Source organism: Tupaia chinensis, unplaced genomic scaffold, assembly GCF_000334495.1.
Source record: "Tupaia chinensis unplaced genomic scaffold, TupChi_1.0 Scaffold000182_1, whole genome shotgun sequence".
Classification (NCBI taxonomy): Eukaryota; Metazoa; Chordata; class Mammalia; order Scandentia; family Tupaiidae; genus Tupaia; species Tupaia belangeri.
In genome coordinates, this window is record NW_006159657.1 from 9325800 (window position 1) to 9346271 (window position 20472).

Here is a 20472-nt window from a genome sequence, read left to right on the forward strand (position 1 = left end):
GAGCCCCAAACCAACAGCAAACGAGGCTGGAATATGTAAGGGAACACGTGGATATTTGGTGAACACTAGCTTTCCTGGCCTCAATTATTTCACTGAGGCCCAGAGAAGTTAAATTTATGCCTAGGGGCACAAGCCAGGACACAGCAGAGGCAGAGGCAGGATTTGAACTCAGGCAACCCGTCTCAAGTCTGTGCTGTTGAGAGTATGGTTAACTATCTGGCTCCACTGCCTCTTATGTCACCTGGTACATAAAGTCATCAGTCCTGACAATGGCAGAAAACAGGATGTGTGAGACTGAAAGGTGCCATGTCTTTATATGGGTAATTTAAGGGACTTGAAGTAGAAATTTTGAGTAAATGTGATTTTCATCTTGTGTTCTGACTTTAGAATACAAGCCTGTGTAATGTGCAACTTCCTTATGTTTGTTTGCTAACATTTATTGTCTCAAATAATCCTATCAGCCTGGAGTGCCATCCAAAATGTGAGTTTGGGTCTTCTTTTAATGTTCTTGGGAAGACAAATCCTACCAAGCTCAGCTGCCTTCAGTGCTCGGTGTAATGACATTGTTAGACCACAGCTGGTAGGTTGGGCTCATTCGTCACGGGCGGCTGCTTACTGCTTATCACATAAGTGATGGCCCTTCTGCCCCACTTTCAACCATAATTTACCTTACTCTGCACTCTGCCCACCCCTTCCCAGTTGTCTATTTCTTTCCCATGACATTTTTTTCTATTGCTGTGTATTTATGTAGCTAGGAGCATTGACAACCCTTTAAAAAGTACTCTTAGGTTTATAAAAATGACTAAGATTTACTATGTGTGAAATATCCATACTTTTGAAATAAATTATACAGTGAAAGGAAATGTTTAAACTCAGGATCATCATGGAATTAAGTCATCTAGACCTGAAAAAAGATGCTTCACTCCAAGTGGCAGGAACATAAGTGACTTTTATTTTCTTCCCTATATTTTATATAATTTTCATATTTTCTTTCTTCTTCTTTTATTATTGTTTTGTATTTATCAGAGAGAGACACAGAGAGGGAGGGAAGGAAAGGAAGAAAGCATCCTTCAATAGGATGTGGTCACACTGCAATTCCTTCTCCTCCATTTCTTTAACCTTTCAGGATTCGAGGCATACATGTGTATGCACCTAGTGTGTTTTTTAAGCTGCTAGGGGGCTGGCATTTGAACCATGGTTAGTTAGCCAGGTCCTTTAACCACAGGCTTTAGGACTGGCCCTGTAGCTTTCATATTTTCTACAGAATTACTTTTTTATATATATAATTTCTTTTTCTTTTTTGGAGAGGTTTTTGCTATAGGGTGTGTGTGCTCACCAGAAAGAGAGAGACAGACAGAAAGTGAGAAATCACGCCCCCCAGGGAGCATGGCCATGCTGCAATCTCTTCTCTTCCATTCTCCTCTCAGGATCTTGGGCACACACACACACATGCCTGGCATGAGTTTAAGCCACTGGGTCCAGGACTCGAACTGTGGTAGACTACATGGGAGTCTAGCAACATAGCCATTTCACCAACTGCTGGTCCCTCTACAGAATTGCTTTAAGAGTGATAAACAGTTACAAAACTAAATGGTATTTATTCCATTTATCAATATTTTTATCCTAATGTCTTGCTTTCTGTAATGGACATTTGTGTTCTCCAATCTTGCAGCAACTGTTCATTTCTTCTGGTTCTAGAACCTCATGTGTTCCTCACCCCTATTTCAAATCAAACTTGGATCTTTGAGGTTAGAAGCCTTGAGCTACTGAAGGCAACCACTTAAAGAGACTGTGCTTGAAATACCAGTAGAACTGAGAGGTTCTAGGGCCTGAGTCCCTGTAATGTTCTTTTTTTTTTTTTCTTTTTGAGAGATTTTCACTGTAGGGCGTGTGCGCTCGCCAGCCAGACAGAGAGAGACATAGAGACAGAAAGCGAGAAATCACCCCCCAGGGGGGACGGTCACGCCGCAATCCCTTCTCCTCCATTCTCCTCTCGGGATCTTGGGCATGCACGCACACGCGCCCGGCGTGAGTTTTTTAAGCCACCAGGTCCGGGACACGAACCACGGTTGACTACGTGGGAGTCCAGCGACATAGCCATTACGCTAACTGCTGGTTCCCTTCTTTTGAACATCTGTTCAGCCATGCTTAAAGCCATCTTTGTCTCTTTTTAGTTAAGTAAACCAATAAATACCTCCCCCATGGGGCTGGCAGGTGGCATGGTAGTTAAAGCGCTAAACTCCCTCATGGCTGACTATACTTCAAGTCCTGAACCTGTCAGCTTGCTCTCTCACTTTCTCTCTGTCTCTGTCTCTCTCTAGTCAAATTAATAATAATAATAAATAATTAAAAAAAAAACCTCTTCCACATTTTTGGTTTGTTTAAGCCAGTTTGGGTTAGATTTCTGATACTAGCAAATGAAAGAATTCTGCTTAATATATTCTCCTACATGGTATTGCTTAGCTACTCTTCAGTACTCTGTATTAGTCACCTTTCTGTAGGTTCTGCTGCAGTAACAAATAGCCCCTCAAATCTCAGTTTTTTACAACACCATAGGCTTATTGCTCACTCAGTTACATGTTAGCGGTGTGTTAGCTTTGGCTCTGCTCCATGTCTTTTTACCTTTTAGAACCTACAGTAGAGGAGTAGCCCAACCCTCACTGTCACAGCAGAGAGAGAAGAGCCTGGCTGAACTATGCAATGGCAAACATCACTTTTGCTCACATTACATTGTCAATTTCAATATCAGTATTACAGGGAAGTTGATACCTACCACAGGGAGGAACTGCAAGATGTATGGCAAAGGATAGGGGTACACAATTCTCTTATAGGGAAAGGAGCAATGATTGGAACAATGCAATCTATCACAGGCTCTAATTTAAGTTCGATAAGGGTGTTTTCTACCCCATCTTTTTTTTTTTTCAGAGAGTTATTTATTTGATTTTATTTACTCATTTATTTTAACTTGACCAGAGAGAAAGTGAGAAAGTGAGAAAGCAAGTCACCAGGTCTGGGACTTGAACTGTGATCGGCCATGTGGGAATTTCCAGCACATTAACCACCAATTTCCAGCATGGTGCTGGAAATTCCCACATGGCTGACCACGGTTGACCCTACCCCATCTTTTTTTAAAGAATTATTTTACTTAATTTTATTTATTTTTTTCTCTTTCATTTATTTATTTTTACATTTTTCCACAAACATTTACTTTACATAGCAAAAAATTTTAGCTCATACTCCATAATTCTTGACAGTGTATAAACAACTTTCAAAATTTCAAAATACTGAATTTTAAAGATAATGTTCAAGATATGTCTTATAATTTTGTATAATTTTATAACTCTATAACAACAGAAGCAGTATGGTTTCAAATATATAGGTATATATACACTTTTTTTTTTTTTTTAGAGTGCAGACACTCGGTATATATTAAGTGGGGACATACAATGCCTCTCCTTCATAGCATGGCTTGCTTCACTCAGCAGTAAGTCTTCCATATTCATCCACTTCCTTTCAAAAGCCAGGGTTTTGTTTTTTTCATGGATGAATAGTATTCCATTGAGTATATGTGCCACAGTTTTTCTAACCATTCATCAGTTCGTGGGCATTTAGGTTGTTTCCATGACTTAGCAATCGTGAAAAGTGCCGCAATAAACATCGATGTGCAAGCACTTTTTCGATTAAGTATTCTTTTGTCCTTCGGGTAGATACCAAGGAGTGGGATTGCTGGATCATATGGTAGTTCTATTTGTAGATTTTGGAGGAATCTCCAAATTGTTCTCCACAGTGGTTGGACCAATTTACAATCCCACCAGCAGTATAAAAGTTCCCTTTTCACCACACCCCCGCCAGCACTTATCATTTTTTGTTTTTTTAATCTTAGACGTTCTGACTGGGGTTAGGCGATATCTCATTGTTGTTTTGATCTGCATTTCTCTTACAATGAGGGATGTTGAGCATTTTTTCATATGCCTTTTAGCTATTTGTATGTCATCTTTAGAGAGTGGTTTTTTCAACTCATTCTCCCATCTTTCAATAGGATTGATTGTCTTTTTCCGGAACAGCTGCTTGAGTTCCTTGTGAATTCTGGTTATCAGTCCCTTGTCTGATGCATAGTTTACAAAAATATTTTATTTTACTTAATTTTATTCATCATTATTATTATTTTTAATTTGACCAGAGAGACAGAGAGAGAAAGAGAGACGAGAGAGAGAGAGAAATGAGAAAGTAAGCCACCAGGTCTGGGACTCAAACCATGGTCAGCCATGTGGGAGTCCAGTGCCTTAACCATCATGCCACCTGTCGCCCCCTCCCCCATCTTTCAATACTGGTGGATTATGTCATATCTCTTGTTGGCTTTACTCCTATTTAGGAATCAGCACCATCCTCTTCTGTAGTAGATTGTCTTGACTCACCCTGCATCAGCGGCAATAGAAATGTTTACTAGCACACTAACAGGAAAGGTTTAGGTTTTTATTTTGGCCCAAAAGAATTGCCTTGAGAAGTGGTCAGATTCATTTGCAAAAATAAATAACTAAGCACGAGGAAGAAAACTGTCTGCTGCCTTCTGATCTCATGTCCCAGGGGAGAAGGCTTTTGAAAGTCATCATTAAAACTGAGACCTTCAATGAAACAAAGATTGTGTTTTAGGAGAGAAAAGAAAAGGTTGTTTTGGGTGAAATCTCCTTTCAGCTAAGTTTTATCCTTGGACCAAAAAAAGGAAAAAAGAAAAAAAAAAAAAACAAACACAATACTTTCATGTTGGTGAAAGGTATCTTATGACCAAAAACTGAGGTGAAAATGAAAGTGTCACCGTGCCATTTGAGGACAAGTTCCAGCAGTATGATGATTGCTAATGGTGGGACTGAACACGCCCATGCCTTCAAAGTGGCCCAGGAAGCTTCATGCATTTTGTACTAAAGTTCATAATTAAGTGGTGGCATGGCAGAAAATTTACTGTGATGCCTTCTTGATAGGAAAAAGAAGCCCTTTTAATTTGTTTTTTTCTTACGGAAGAACAGATTTCTGTCTCAGTCATTTCAGAGGCCAGAGTCTCAGGAGGATAGTGAATTGCCTTTGTGATTACATGCACATTCATCTTCGAAGGCAGGAAGGAGGGCTCCTCCTGGTCTTGGGTTGTGTTTGAGATATATAAATCCTCTGGGTGCCTCTGTCTCTCTGGAGATTTGATGTGTGGGTGGCCCTTCCTCTGGGGCACGTCTCTACTGCTTCCTTTCCTCCTCCCTGATTTTTTTAGATGACTGTGTGGGAACAAGTTCAGAGAGCCGGTGTGAAGCACCATGGCAGGCATATCTCATTTCCAGTACTCACTCCACCACGCTTAGAAGGTGTGTTTGTTTCCTACGGCTGCCGTAATAAATGGCCACAAACTTGGTGGTTAAAACAATACTCACTTATTCTCTTTAGTCCTGGAAGCTGTGGATCCAAAATCAGTTTTGCTGGGCCGAAGACAAAGGGTTGGCATGGCTGGTTCTTTCTGGAGGTGCTAGGGAGAATTCGTTTGCTTGCCTTTTCTAGCATGTGATGGCGCCTGTATTCCTCGGCTCCTGACCCCTTCTTTGCATCACTCTAAGCTTTGGGTTCTGACTTCACAGCTCCTTCTGTTGTGGTCCTGTCACCCTCTGCTTCCCTATCATGAGTGATCATGCCATGGCCTACCCAAATGATCCAGGATACTCTCCCATCTCAGATCCTTAATCACATTTGCCAAGTCCCTCTTGCTATGTAAGGGAACATAGTCACAGGGTCTAGGGATTAAATATAGATGTTTTGGGGAACACTAAAAGGAAAAACCTCTGTTTCTTCACTCACAACGCTTTTGACACCGCATATATGAGATTTTCATAGCAAGCAATTCACTAATTCTCTGTAGAGACCAGCTGGTGTCCAACAACTTAATTTTTAATTCTCATACTACCTGGACTAAGCAGAGACCCCTCAGGTAAGGGGTTCATTCCTGAAGACTGCCCCCATTTCAGTATCAATTGCAAGTCAAGGGTCCATAGGTTACCCACACTTCTTTTAGACTTGGCTACAATTTAGGGGTTCTCAACTCCTCTCCTTAATAATTTTCTATAATTTGCAGAAGCCAGGGCAGTATCATTTTTCTATGGAGGTAACATTTGCACAGAGGCCTAAATGAGTTTAGAAGAGAGTGTTGCAGGTTGAGGAAACAGCCACTACGCAGGCCCTAAGAGGAGAACAAACATGCCAGTGACACAGGAAGAGATGAGAGACACTGAGGGAGTGGCAGGATTTGAAGCCAGAGAGGCTGGCCGGGCTATGACAAGCTTGAGTGGGGCCCTGGCCACTACAGTACAGGGGTTGGGTTGTTTTTTTCTTCTTTGTGATAATCCCGTATGGGAGAGTTTTGAACTGAGAGTATAATAACTCAATTTATCTTTTTTTTTTTTTTAAGCTTTTTGCCATGGTATGCATGCACTCATCAGAGACAGAGAGAGGGTAAGTGAGAAATTACCCCACAAGGGTAATTTCATTCCACCCACCTCCTCCTCTGTTCTCTTCTTGGGTACACATGCACAAATTCCCAGCATGATTTTCAAACCTCCGGGTCCCAGACTTGCACCACAGTTGGCTATGTGGGAAGCCAGGTCCTTGACCACTATGCCACCTGCTGGCTCCCCAATTTATCTTTTTAAAAGATCACTCAGGTGACAGGTGGGGAGTTGACTGAAGTCAATCTAATAGAACAAGCAGGGAGGCTAGTAAGGAGGCTACTGTAGGCAGGAGGTGATGGTACATGGAGCGGAGAGAATTTTTAGATTGGAACCAAGAAGACTTTCTGATGGATTGAGTGTGGGGTGAGAGAGAAAAATCAAGAATGACTCAGGTTTCAGGTCCAAGCAACTGGCCAAAAGGAAGCCATTTACTAAAGTGGACTGGGGAAATAAGAGTTATGTTTTGCAAATTTAATGGGTTTAGTGAAAGTCACAAATTATTGGAAATAAAGATATGAAGTTTTGGGGGCTTTTTTTCCTTTTCCCCCTCACTAAGCACCCTGCTGTTTTGCACAAAATCCTTCTTCCTGAATGTCTACCCTGCTGCGTTACACAGAATCCCTCCTCTGTCTGAGAGCAGCCCTTTAATAACTTTTGGCCAACTTCCATAACTTCCTGGTCACTCTGCTTTTAGTCTTAAATAAGATAGTCTTATTTCACCATTAGAGTTTATCTGTTTATTTTTAAGTTCTTAGTCTTCAGTCTCATACCGGATGGAAAACTCATCTTTCTGCCTTTCTTCAGCTCCAGGTCCTAGAACTTGGGAAGGGGAAGGAGGGCAGAATTGTATTTTCATTGTCACTGGTCTCCAGCTTAAAATCAGCGTCTCCTGTAATTACGACCGTGGGCAACAAACCTCGGGAGCGTCTGCAGTACCTATGACTTTGTCACTAATAGACTCGCAGATCTTTTCACATTACAGTGCAGTTGTGTGCTCGCTTCGGCAGCACATATACATTACAGTGCAGTTGTTGCAGACGCCATGAAATACCTTTTATCCTTGTCACTCCTTTGAAAGTACAGTAGTTAACTGACCCCCTATTCGCTCTTTATTTACTGAATAATTTAGAAGTACATGTATTATTTTATTGCCAGCTATTCTTTTAATATTTTGATAACATTATCTTAGTATAATTGGCTTGTTGTATCCTTAAGTATTTACTTTTACATTGTTAAAAACATTATTCTGGGCCAGTTCTCTAGCCCAGTGGTTAACGTGGTCTACCACGGTTTGAATCCTGGCCCCAGTGGCTTGAGAAACACACCATGTACATGTGCATATCCCAAATCCTGATAGGATGGATGAATGTAGGAGAAGGGATTGAAATGTGACCAGACCTCTTTGGGGATGCTTTCTCCTCCTCTCTCTGTCTCTCTGGTGAGGGCTCATGCCTTTTGGAAATTAAAAAACAAAACAGAAACATTATTCTGAGAAGGATCCCAAACCACCCAAGTAAAAGTGGCCCATGGCAATAAAGATGAAGACTCCAGAGAGAAGGCTGAAAAGTGCAGGGTGGGAGTGGCCTGCTCTTCCCACACCCTCCCCTTACCTGAGCTCACCCTTTTGTAAGGGGCAGGATTTAGAAGGAGGAGGGTCTTCTTGAGTTTTTCCTTATGTCACATTAGAGAAAACATGTAACCAGTTACAGAGAAGCTAATAGCATCACAATCTGGGTATATCGTATCCAAAAATATCAAGTATCACAACTTTAGTTTTTAAGACAGTTATACCTGAAACCCACAGGCTGAGCACGGGGTCTCATTGTTTAGTGGAGTCTGTTAAAGGGCACATGCAACTTGGGTGATGGGGCTGGTAAAATGGGACTCAGCTCTGTGTTTAGGAATGAATCAGCCTGATGCCGGAGTAATACATAACTGCTTGTTTCCCTCCCAGGGCAGAGATTAGTGAGGCGGTGGAAGTATTATCATCTCCTAGTTAACCATCATTTCTAAATGTGCCTGAAGGTGACCAAAGAGTAATGCCCCACTGGTCTTTGGAGTTGTTCCTCGTGTCCTAGTAGGCTGGAATAGAAAGAGGCCTTTGAGATTCCATCCTAATAGCCAGTCACCATGTGTCTCCAAGTCCCATTCCAGGTAACTTTCAAGTATCTGAAGCGTCTAGGCAAGAATGTGATGTCAATAGAGTGGGAAGCCAGCGAAGGGGGAAGCAGGGACTGAGAAAGGCCTCATGAGCTGAAGATAACGAGTGGACCTTATCAAATATTTGGCCACTGCGAAACTTTATAATGATCGATTTACTGTCTGTGCCATCTCTATAAAAGGCTTTACATCTGGGTTGTGTTTTGAGATTCTAAGAAAACAACTTAATCTCTTAATAAAAAGCAGACTTTGGATTCTGAAATTTAATTTTTAACATCAAGCAAGCTTTTTTTTCTTTCTGCCTTATTCTGCTTAAATGTGATTTGGGGTGGCACCTTTTTATTTGTCTTAGGACTGCATAGAGAAATTGATGAAGACTCACTTCTCAGATGCTCTTATTACGTATTCTGTAAGCGTGGTCTATCTTCTTTCTGTCCTGCAAAACTTTCACTCTGCATCTACACCAGGGACAGAGACGTGTGTGCGAATGCGCATGCGCCTGTGATGCGCCCCATGTCAGAAAGATAATGCTCCTCTGCAGAGCGATAGCGTCAATGCTCACGGCTCAAATATGTTCAATTCACATTTGAGAAGAAAAGAGGACGTGACCAATGAGCATTGCCAGTGAAACCTTTCTTCTTGGAAACATGCCTTAGCAGCACGGTCATGCCCGTTTGAACATGCACAGGCTGCTGCTCGTGGGATGTCCAATTTAAGCCCTGAGGAGCTTCAGCTGCCTTCTGTGATTGACACATTCATCTCCTCTCCCTACTTCCCTGGTGATGAGCGCTCACCTCTATTTTTATTTGACCTGAAGCCAGTTGCACTGATTCCAAAAGAGAGAAAAGGGCCTGCCCTGGCTTCTCTCCCTGCAAGCCGGCCTGCTGAAATGATTGATAATTCCCAGGGACACGTCTCTGAAGAGTAAGTCCTTTTCATTTGGCCTGTTTTACAATGACTTTCTCATACTGATTCTTCGTTTGAGAACTAGACAGCACCCCATTATTTAGCCATGAATGCAGGGATGTCACTAAAGGTGGCCTCATATTATGGCTTAAAGGCCTATTAGAAATCTCATTTTGCTTTTTGGAGATGTCATTGTGATGCAAAGGGTTGAGGGTTTCATTGCTGGTGAAAGCCCTTTGTCAGGCTCACCTAAGACCTGCCTCTTCTCTTTCCTACTGCTATTCGCAAATAGGAATATGGTTACTTTGAGGATTTCATGACATCAGTAGTGAAAAACATACTTAAAGCAAGAAAATTGCCGCTACAGAAAGCCGCCATCAACCGTCCCCCTCAGACACAAATGACAAACTCCACTGTGTTTAGCTGTCCTGACAGGATTTCCCTGTGGAGTTTCAGGCCAATGAATATCTGCCAAGTTATTGCTGTAAGGCAAAATGAAGAGGACATTTTCTATGATTATACCTTCCCTCCTCCCGTTTCTTTCCTAGGCAAATGACTGTGTTTTCTTCTATTTAACACTCAGCGGCTGCCTCTAGGCTCTCACTTCTGTGTTGGTGACCTTGCCAGTGGCTTCTCCTCCTCTCCCAGGTCACTCCCTGTGTTTCCTGGGTAGTTTGCATGCTCAGCGGAAAAAGGTCAATGACCACAAATGAGTCCCTTTACCCTTCTGTACCTCAGTTTCTTCAACTCTAAATGAGGGATAACAGCAACTCATTATTCATATGAGGATTTAGCGGTGTGGGTAGTACTTAGCACACAGCTGGGTATAGAGGCCGTGACTCTTTCTAATGTATTTATTAGGTGCCTACTGTGTGCCAGCCCTTGTCCTCCGTGCTGGGAATACCAAGAGGAGCAGGCACAGGACCAGCCTCTGTCTTTGCAGAACTTTCAGTCCAGTGAAAGATCTGAGCATTAATTAGATAATTACATGAGCTTATATCTCCAAACTGGGCAAAGGACTAGCAAGGAAAATTACAGGGAGCCTCACTGGACCCTGACCTAATCAAAGGACATTTTTCAGTAACCTCTGAATGGAGAGCAGAAGCCGTAAGAGTAAACCAGGAGAAAGAGGTGTCAGGCCCGCAACAGCCCGAAGGTGCATCTGAGCAGATTAGGAAAAGCAGTCCCTATGTGAGGGCGGGTGTGGCCCCACACAGAGGAGCATGTCTTAGCAGGCAGAACATAGGCTGGGTTGCCTGTAGGCAGAGTACAGCCTTGTACAACTGGATGAGGTGTAGTGGCTGGAGACAGGATCTTAGAGCCAAAGGAGAGTCTTTGCAAAGGCCCTGAGGTGGGAGGGAGCATGTCACATCGTAGGAGCAGGAACACAAGGAACAAGGCTCAGTGGGAGGTCCAGAAAGTGCTCAGCACATCGCACGCGTGTTAATGCGTATAGCGTGTTCTCACAGACTCACTGCCAACACACCAAGATCTCCTTTGAAACAGCAAGGTATTTTCTAGAAGCCACTGATTTTTTCACTAATGAAGGGTGAGATTTGTTGGCATCATACAACTGAGATTTAGAGTAGCGTGACAAAGGATGAGAAGGGACATTCAATATGGAGAGTTGGAAAAGATGAGTGTTCCATTACAGCCCAGAAAACTGGATAGTAGGCAAGAAAAGGTGAAAACAGAAACCAAAGTCCATCCCCCATCAAAAAAAAAAAAAAAAAAAAAAAAAAAAAAAAAAAAAAAAAAAAAAAAAAAAAAAAAAAAAAAAAAAAAAAACCAAAAAACCAACAAACAAAAAAACCAGCCACCACATTATGTAGGTAAAAATGGAAACTGAATATTAGGAAAGGCTTCTAACAATGCTATCATTTTGAGGGTGTAATTATCTCTTCAAAGAAGTGGAAGACTCTCCTTTATTTAGTCTCTTAGAAAATACCTGTCCAGCTAGAAATCCAGAGCCTGGCAGCAACAATGCACTCACCAGAAAGGGTCTTGATAACCCCAGGCTTTGATTTCTTTGATTCTGGAATAATTCAAAAGAGCATTTATTCATTCAGACAAGTACACTGTATCAAGGGTTTTTTTGTTTGTTTTTCTTTGTTAAGTCAAACTTTAGAGGGAAATAAAACCCCTAGATCCTGGAGAATCAAGCATTGGTGCTGGTTAGCCTTACAGTCTGTGCCAGGCCGGGCATCTGCGAGTGTTTGGCCAGGGGAGGTGAGGAGTGTCAGGACATCAGTGTTGGATGGGAAACCTGTGCTTGGGATTGGATGGGTCTGGACTTCGATTCTGACTAGGCCATCTGCAAGCTGTGGGACCTTGGGTAACTGAGTCAGCATCTCTGCACAGTGAGAATACTTGAAGCTCTGTCATTAGGGAGACCTCTGAAGCAGGGTACTTGGGAATCTTTCTCTTGCAAAGTCATTCCTGGGGATCTGTACTAGGAGCAGCTTCCATGTGACCCACAGCCTTTCAGGGGTTTATTTCTTTGTATTCTATCTGAAATGTTTTGCCCCTTGCTTTTCAGTGGTAGCTGTGCTTTGCTTTAGTGGAATATGAAGAACCAGAATAAAGACAGATTTGTAAGACCCTATTAGCAGTTAATGCTTATATTAAATTTAGAGGGGGGGGGAAGAATATGTAGACATGATTTTTAAAGGTGCTCCATGGCCTGGAGGTTAAGGCGGCCAAATCCCACATGGTCGACCACATGGTTTGAGTCCTGGACCCGGTAGCTTGAGAAACACACTGGGCACATGTGCACACATGCTCAAAATCCCGAAAGGAGGAAGTGGAGGGATTGCAGTGTGGCCATGCCCCATGGGAGGTGCTTTCTCCTTTGCTTCTCTCCGTCTCTCTCTGGCAAGCACATGCACCCTCTAGCAATAAATGAAAGAATAAATAAATAAAGGTGGTATTTATGATTAAAAATCTCATCCTAATCTGAAAAATCCCAGAAGATCAGACACTAGCAACTGACCCAGCGATCTTTTATTGCTTATTAAGATGTTATAATAGAACTTAAAGTGATGCTTGAATTTAAACCACATTAACCTGAGATGTTCTAGTAGTTTGCTTTCTGGAAAGAGATGAACTACTTATTTCCCTTTAGTACAGAGTTAGAGAAAGAGCCCTGTATTTGTCTCAGTCATAATAAAGAAGTACATAAAGGCTGCTTTTCCTCTGTCTCTGGTATTATGTCTAAATAATCTTATGTCAGTAACATGTACTTTGCACCTCCAGGGCTAATGTGCAACTTTAATGACCTGAGTCCTTCACAGAAAGAGCAGGCTAATTGTTTTCCAGATTACAATGGTTTAAAAAATAAAAAATCCATCTCTGACTTTTTCCTAAGAAATGCTAATTAAGCCTACATTTTTCTATCAAAAAATGACATTGTTGCTTTCTAAGAAGGTATAGATGGGGCACTTAATCAGAGCACCCATTATGGTGTGGAAGGCCTAGCTGAAGGACAGATTCTCATGGGTATATGACCATTTTATTGCTTTTTTCAGCCCGCGGCCGCCAATCCCACTGTCCCTCCTGCTAACAGAAGAGGCAGCAGCGATTGCAATTCAGTCCTTCTGGAGAGCCTATTTGGTAAGAGTCATGTGTAGTTGTAGCATTTGGCTTGATGGGGAATTTTCATGACATGGAATGCCTGTGGGAAAAGCCTTAGATGAGTTTGTAGCAGGAGATATTATAGCTAACATCTAGACCTCAGAAATAGGATTTGCTATAAAATAGATCGTAAAGAGAGATTTAAATTTATTACCAAAATTTATTTTGAAACTATTATTAAAAGAACCTGGGACCAGCAGTTAGCGTAATGGCTATGTCGCTGGACTCCCACGTAGTCAACCGCGGTTCGCGTCCTGGACCTGGTGGCTTAAACTCACGCCGGGCGCGTGTGCATGTGTGCCCAAGATTCTGAGAGGAGAATGGAGGAGAAGGAATTGTGGCATGGCCATCCCCCCTGGGGGGTGATTTCTCGCTTTCTGTCTCTCTCTCTGTCTGGCGAGTGCACGTGCCCTAGAGCAAAAACCTCTCCAAAAAAAAAAAAAAAGAATCTGCCATCCTTTTCATTGGATTGACTGGCCTGTATTGCCTAAATAATATTACATATATACAGGGAAGACTCCACTATCATTTCATTTTTTTAAATGTTAAAATGCAGATTATTCAGATAAAGCAAATTAAAATGTTTGAGTTGCTGATAACTCTATCACTGAAAAATAATCATTGTTATTATTTTGGGGTCAAACATTCTAAACCTTAATACTCTTAATACATGGAGTGACATAAAAATACTTACGATATAGAAACTAACCCTTTCTTTTACAACTGTTTTTTCCAACTATTTTTCTGTTTGAGACTTTGAGATTATTTCCATTTTTACAATAATTGCTGCAATACACATGTTTGTGCAGTCAGCTTTGCACATTTGTCCAAGCATTTATGTAGGAAGTATTCTAGAAGGGAAATGTCTAGGTCAAAAGGTGAGTTCCTTTTTTAAACTCCTGATCCATATTTTCCTGTAGTCCTTCAGGAAAGATGTTCTTTAAAAAATGTTTACCAAATACATATCCAAGTGGCATGTGTATCTCATGCTAAAAAACATGCAATCTCTCCAATTATTTGGCTATTAGAATATCCAAATTAACAAGCTTCCAGGTGAACATGAAACTCCCAGTCTAGGTGACAATATAGATCTACCCATGTCTGAGAGTTGTCCATCAATGAAATGAGCTTAGATTTGATATCAGTCTTGGTAAACACTGCCTTAGGGAAAGGTCCCCGTGGACTTACATGGAAGGCTAAGATCTCCCTATTAATGCAGTCCTTGGTGCTAGTGTTGGAGAAAGAGACTGAGATGAACACATCAGTGGACAACTTTTCATCAAGAAGTGAGTCCTGATGAGCTACAACCAGTCAACTTAATAGCATTTGTTTTGTGCCCATTAGTGGAACTGTCTCTGATCAAAGGAGCTTACCATGTGAGGCAATGTTGTCTAGTCGCTCCATTCCTTTTGTGCACAGCACACTCATGAAAACATGGGCTGAAGTGAAGTGTGACCATTAAATGATAGGCTTGCACATTAAAGGAGCAATCTGTGCCCAAAGAATGAAAACAAGTCACAAAATCCCTATCATACTCTGCAATTTAGACATAATCTTTGATGATGTAGGTTTTCAGTATTTCATACATACTTTGTAATCGTGGTCTTTTTCCTTCATAATTGAACACTAACAGGTTAGGCTAAGTTCAGTAATGTCCAACCAAGGGGAAAGATTCCTAGTTTTCACCGGGTATTACATTCATGAAATGTATATTTGCTCCACTGGAATAGGCAATTTTACTTTTTCAATTTTATGTACCTTTCTATGAAATGATAAGAGCAAAGTCTCATCAAGTAGTGATTTTCAGACTTTATTTTCTTTTAAACAGCAGAGCCCTTGTTTTCAACCAAATCATATCCAGAAGCTAGTAAGTAACAGTAAAAGGAGAACTGTTCTGTCTCTGATTCTCCCATGCAGTAAGACTTTCTGTCCTCACCCGTCCACATGCTGGGAGCTTTGGGGCTTATTCTCAGTGCTACAGCATGAAAATAGTTTTGAGGCAGCTGAATTCAGCTTGTCATACCAACGAACACTGCCGTATTAAAAGATGTCAAAGTGGCTCAAAATTTAACTGGCTGTACCACCATTATCACACAATAGCTAGAAATGTTTGTCAAGATACAAAAGATGTTGGGAACAGCAGTTAGTGTAATGGCTATGTCGCTGGACTCCCACGTAGTCGACCGCGGTTCGTGTCCCAGACCCGGTGGCTTAAAACTCATGCGGGGTGCGTGTGCGTGCGTGCCCAAGATCCTGAGAGGAGAATGGAGGAGAAGGGATTGCGGCGTGACCATCCCCCCTGGGGGGTGATTTCTCGCTTTCTGTCTCTACGTCTCTCTTTGTCTATCTGGTGAGCGCACGCGCCCTATAATGAAAACCTCTCCCCCCCCCAAAAAAAGATACAAAAGATGTTCAGGGTTTCAGTGTATACTATGAAAGTTTATTGTTATTCAAATCCAAACACCAATTGTGCTAAAAACATAACTGAAGGGGGCCAAGGGAGAAGGAAAAATTCTTAAGCCCTCATTCCAAGGAAAAGATGCCTGATGTATGGGATGATCTTGGGAGGCACCACCATAGAGGGGGACTTGATCTCAGCCTTAAAGGAAAGGTGGAACACTCTGGTCTGTCAGCTGGAACCAAAAAGGCATCCAGGGAGAAGAAACAGCGTATGTATACCATGCCATTCTTAAGTTAAACATATTTGTACATTTTCAGCACACACACACACACACAGAGGCATGCATAGGGAAATATCTGAATCCAAACACAGCAATATAAGAGTTGATACCTTGGAGTGGCTGGAAAGGAACTAGGGAGAGTCTACCTTTATATATACCAAACACATTTTTAATTAAGAGAATGTAGTGTGGTTTTGTTTAGTCAAGAATGAACTTAACTATATGATCACCTCAGTGGATACAGAAAAATAATTTGACAAAACTCAATATGTTTTCATGATAGAAATACTCAACAAACAGAAGAAAATTTCTCAACCTGATAAAGGGTGTCTATGAAAACCGCACAGATATTATCATATTTAATATTGAAAGACTAGATGTTTTCCCCACTAAGACTAGGAAATTAAATTGCTGCTTCAATTTAACATGGTACTAGAGATTCTAGCAAGAGAAATTAATAAGAAAAAGATATAAAAAAATTTAGATTGGCAAGGAAGAAGTAAAACTATCTCTAGTAATAGACAGTATGGTCTTTTATGTAGAAAGTCCCAAGGAATTCACTTAAAAAAAAAAAAACCCTTAAACTAATAAACAAGTTTAGTAAGGTTGGAGGATACAAGATCAATATACAAAAGTTATTTGCATATCTGTACATTTAGCATTGAGTAATCCAAAAAGGAAATTAAGAAAACAGATCTTTTTGTAATAGCATCAAAAAGAATGAAATATGTAGAGAAATAAATTTAACAAAATAGGTATAATACTTAAAACCAAAAAATACCCAAAACTATAAAACATTGTTAAAAGAAATTTTAAAAGGTCTGAACAAATGGAAAAACATTCCATGTTCATTAATAACTAAATGGTGATGATAGGACTCCCTAAATTGATGTATAGATTCAATGTAGTCCCTATCAAAATCTCAGCTGGATTTTTTATTTTTATTGCTGGTGGGCATGTGCACTTACCAGAGAGAGAGAAAGAGAGAGAAAGCACCCCCAAATGGGGTGCAGTCATGCTGCAATCCCTCCTCCTCCATATCTCCACCTCATTGGAATTTGGAGCAAATTTGTACACGTGCCCAGTGTGGTGCTTGGGCACGCATGCACACGTGCCCAGCGTGAGTTTTTAAGCCACCGGGTCTGGGACGCGAACCGCGGTCGACTACATGGGAGTCCAGCGACATAGCCATTACACTAACTGCTGGTTCCCGTGCCCAATGTATTTTTAAGCTGCCAGGACCAAGACCGAACTCTGGTCAACCATGTGAGATCTTGCTCCCTTAGCCACTGCTTTATGGGGCCATTTTGTTTGTTTGTTTGTTTGGTTGGTTTTTTTTAGAAATGAGCAAGCTGATCCTGACATTCACATGAAAATCCAAGGAATCTAAAATAGTCAAAATAATTGTGAAAAAGAAAAACAAATTTAGAGGACTCACATTTTTCTAATTCAAATCTTAACTACAAAGTCACAATCAAAACTGAGTAGTACTAGCATAGAGATAAACAAATAGTCAATGGACTAGAACTAAGAGTCCAGAAATAGATAATGCATTTATGGTCAATTGATATTTGAGAAAGGTGCCATGACCATTCAATAGGGAAAAAAATAGTCTTTTCAACAAATGGTTCTGAGATAACTGCCTAACTACATGCAAAAGAGTGAATTTAGAACCTCTACTTCATACCATGTACAAAATTTAATTCAAAATTGAAGACCTAAATGAAAATGCTAAAGCTATAAAAATCTTAAAGGAAAATGTAAATGTAAATTTTCATTACCTTGAATTAAGCAACAATTTATTTAACAAAAAGCATAAACAATACAAGAAAATATACATGAACTGGACATAAATGAAATTTTAAAAATTTCTGCTTCAAAGATCACCATCAAGTGAGTGAAAAGACAACCCACAGAATGAAGGGAAAAAATCTGCATATCATCAAGCAAAGATCTAATATCTTTAATATCTAAATGATTCTCACAACCTAACAACAAAAATACAAATAAACTATTTACAAAATTGGCAAAAAATTTGAATAGATACTTTTCTTAAGAATATGAACAAATGGCAAATAAGAACATGAAAAGATGTTCAATATCACTAGTCATCAAGAAATGTAAATCAAAACTACAATGAGATAACACTTTATAACCACTATACATCTGTAAACAAAAAGACAATAACAAGGACCAACAGGTGGTGTGGTGGTTAAAGTGCTAGATTCTCACATGACTGACAGCAGTTCAAATCCCAGACCTAGCGCCTTAAAACTTATACTGGGTGCATGTGTGTGAGTGCCCAAAATTCCGAGAGGAGTGGGGCCAGCAGATGGCATAGCAGTTACATCACTGGACTCCCGCCTAACTGACCACAGTTTGAGTCCTGGACCCAGTGACTTGAAACTTGTGCCACGCATGTGTGTGTGCTTGCCAAAGATCTTGGGAAGAAAATGAAGGGAAAGGGATTGCAGCATGGCCATCCCCTCTGGATGATTTCTCACTTTCCTTCTCACTGTCTCTCTCTCTCCAGCAAGTGTGCGCTCCCTATGGCAAAAACCTCTACCAAAATAAATAAATAAATAAATAAAATACCAAGAGGGGAATGGAGAATGGGTTGCAGCATGGCCATTCCTCCTGGAGAGCTATTTCTCATTTTTCCTCTCTCTGTCTCTCTCTGGCAAGTGCACGCATCCTATGGCAAAAACCTAAAATAATAATAATAATAGTAATAAGTGTTAGTAATAATGTAGAGAACTTGGAGCCTTCATACACTGCTTATGAGAATTCAAAATGATGCAGCCACTTTGGAAAACAGTTTAACAGTTCCTCGAAGAGTTAAACATAGAGTTTCCACTTTATGACTATATTATGTATTATGTAAATAAAGTACTTTTACATGATAGCAAATGGATGGACCCTGAAAACATTATATCAAGGAGTCAGAAATAGAGAAAATGCATATTACAAAAAAAAACTATGCATGAATTTTAAAAATATTTTGCAACAAAATAAACTCATACTTTAGTTCCATTTTCCACGAACTTTTTGAAGCCCCGTCATATTGTGCAATTCCATATTAATCAAATGTTTGATATAGGGAAACCTATAGACAGAAACTAGATTAGTGATGTCAGGGGCTAGAGGAAGGGGATAATGGAGACTGCTAATGGGCACAGTGTTTCTTTTTTGGAGTGACAAAAATGTTTGGAACTAGATAGTAATGATTGAACAGCTTCGTAAATATAATAAAATCACTGAATTGTAAACTTGGAGAGGTTTGGTATATGAGTTCTATAGAAATAAAATAAATATTATGGAAAAAAGTATGAAATAAGCTTCTGTGGTCTGAATGTGCCCCCGCAAAATTCATGTGTTGGAATTTGCTTGAATCGTGAGAGTATTAAGAGGAGACTTAATCTCTTTATGGTGTTGAGAAGTGGGGCCTTTAAGAAGTGATTAGGCAACAGGATGGGGCCCTGTGATTGGCCCTTGCAGGTGTATAAGGAGATAGAATGAGACCAGAGACACATAACAGACATAATGCACGTTGTGTGCACCTGCTCTGTTGTCTTGCCATGTGATCCATCAGCAAGAAGACTCACCAGATGTGGCTACTGGACCTTGGACCTCCAAACCACGAGATGGATAAGTGTCTGTTCTTATACAAACCCAGTTTCGGGTATTTTCTGTTATTAGCAACAGAACAGACTAGAGCTAACAAGCTATCATTTTCATCCTTTTGATCATTTGTTCTTGTGCTACACATTCTTGATATTTGTCAGTAAGAATGAAACATCCTGGGCTGGCTCCATGGCTCAGCAGTAGTGTGCTGCTCTGGAGAAGCTGGTCCCTCAGGTACCTTGGTTTGAATTCCCATCCTGGTCAGCCTGAAACACACTGGGCATACACACAGGTGCCCAGGACCTGATGGGTTGGAGGAAGTGGATAGCAGCATGATAGACCGTGTGGAGGATGCTCGTCTTTCTCTGTCATTTGTGCACATACACTATCATGAATAAAAGGAAAAAAAGGAACTAAACCTCCTGGGATAGCAACAATTCATGAAATAGCAAGCCCTCAACAAACCCTCTCCTTTCCAATTCTCTATGGGCTACACTTGTCTGGAGGGGCTTTGCTTTTGGTTTTTTTTGGAGAGGTTTTTGCAGTGGGGCGTGTGTGCTCACCAGAAAGACAGAGAGAGACAGAGAGACAGAAAGCGAGAAATCTCCCCCCAAGCCGGTTGACCACTCCACAATCCCTTCTCCTCTTGGGATCTCGGGCATGCACGCACATGTGCCCTGTGTGAGTTTAAGCCACTGGGTCTGGGATTCGAACCATGGTCAACTACATGGGAGTCCAGCAACATAGCTATTATACCAAGTGCTGGTCCCAGCTTTTGTTTTAAATTAACACAAATATTTACTTGTTTTTTCTCAAATATCGTATAGAACAAAGTACTGTCTACAAAGTAGTCGTGGTTTTGTTGTGTGTGTGCGGTAAAATACACATAACACAAAATTTACTGTTTTGATTTTTTTTTTTTAGAGGTTTTTGCTATAGGGCGCGTGCGCTCGCCAGACAGAGAGAGAGAGAGAGAGAGACATAGAAAG

At 40.8% G+C, this 20472-nt stretch overlaps 1 protein-coding gene across 1 annotated transcript in view; it reads left to right on the plus strand.

Annotated features, from left to right (window-relative positions):
* The window catches only part of IQCK (IQ motif containing K), a 130342-nt gene that overhangs the window by 37489 nt on the left and 72381 nt on the right, over positions 1 to 20472 (plus strand). The window contains exon 7 of the mRNA XM_014587063.2: positions 13073 to 13157. Coding sequence (XP_014442549.1) covers positions 13073 to 13157 — 85 coding nt within the window. The remainder of the gene's footprint in view (positions 1 to 13072; positions 13158 to 20472) is intronic.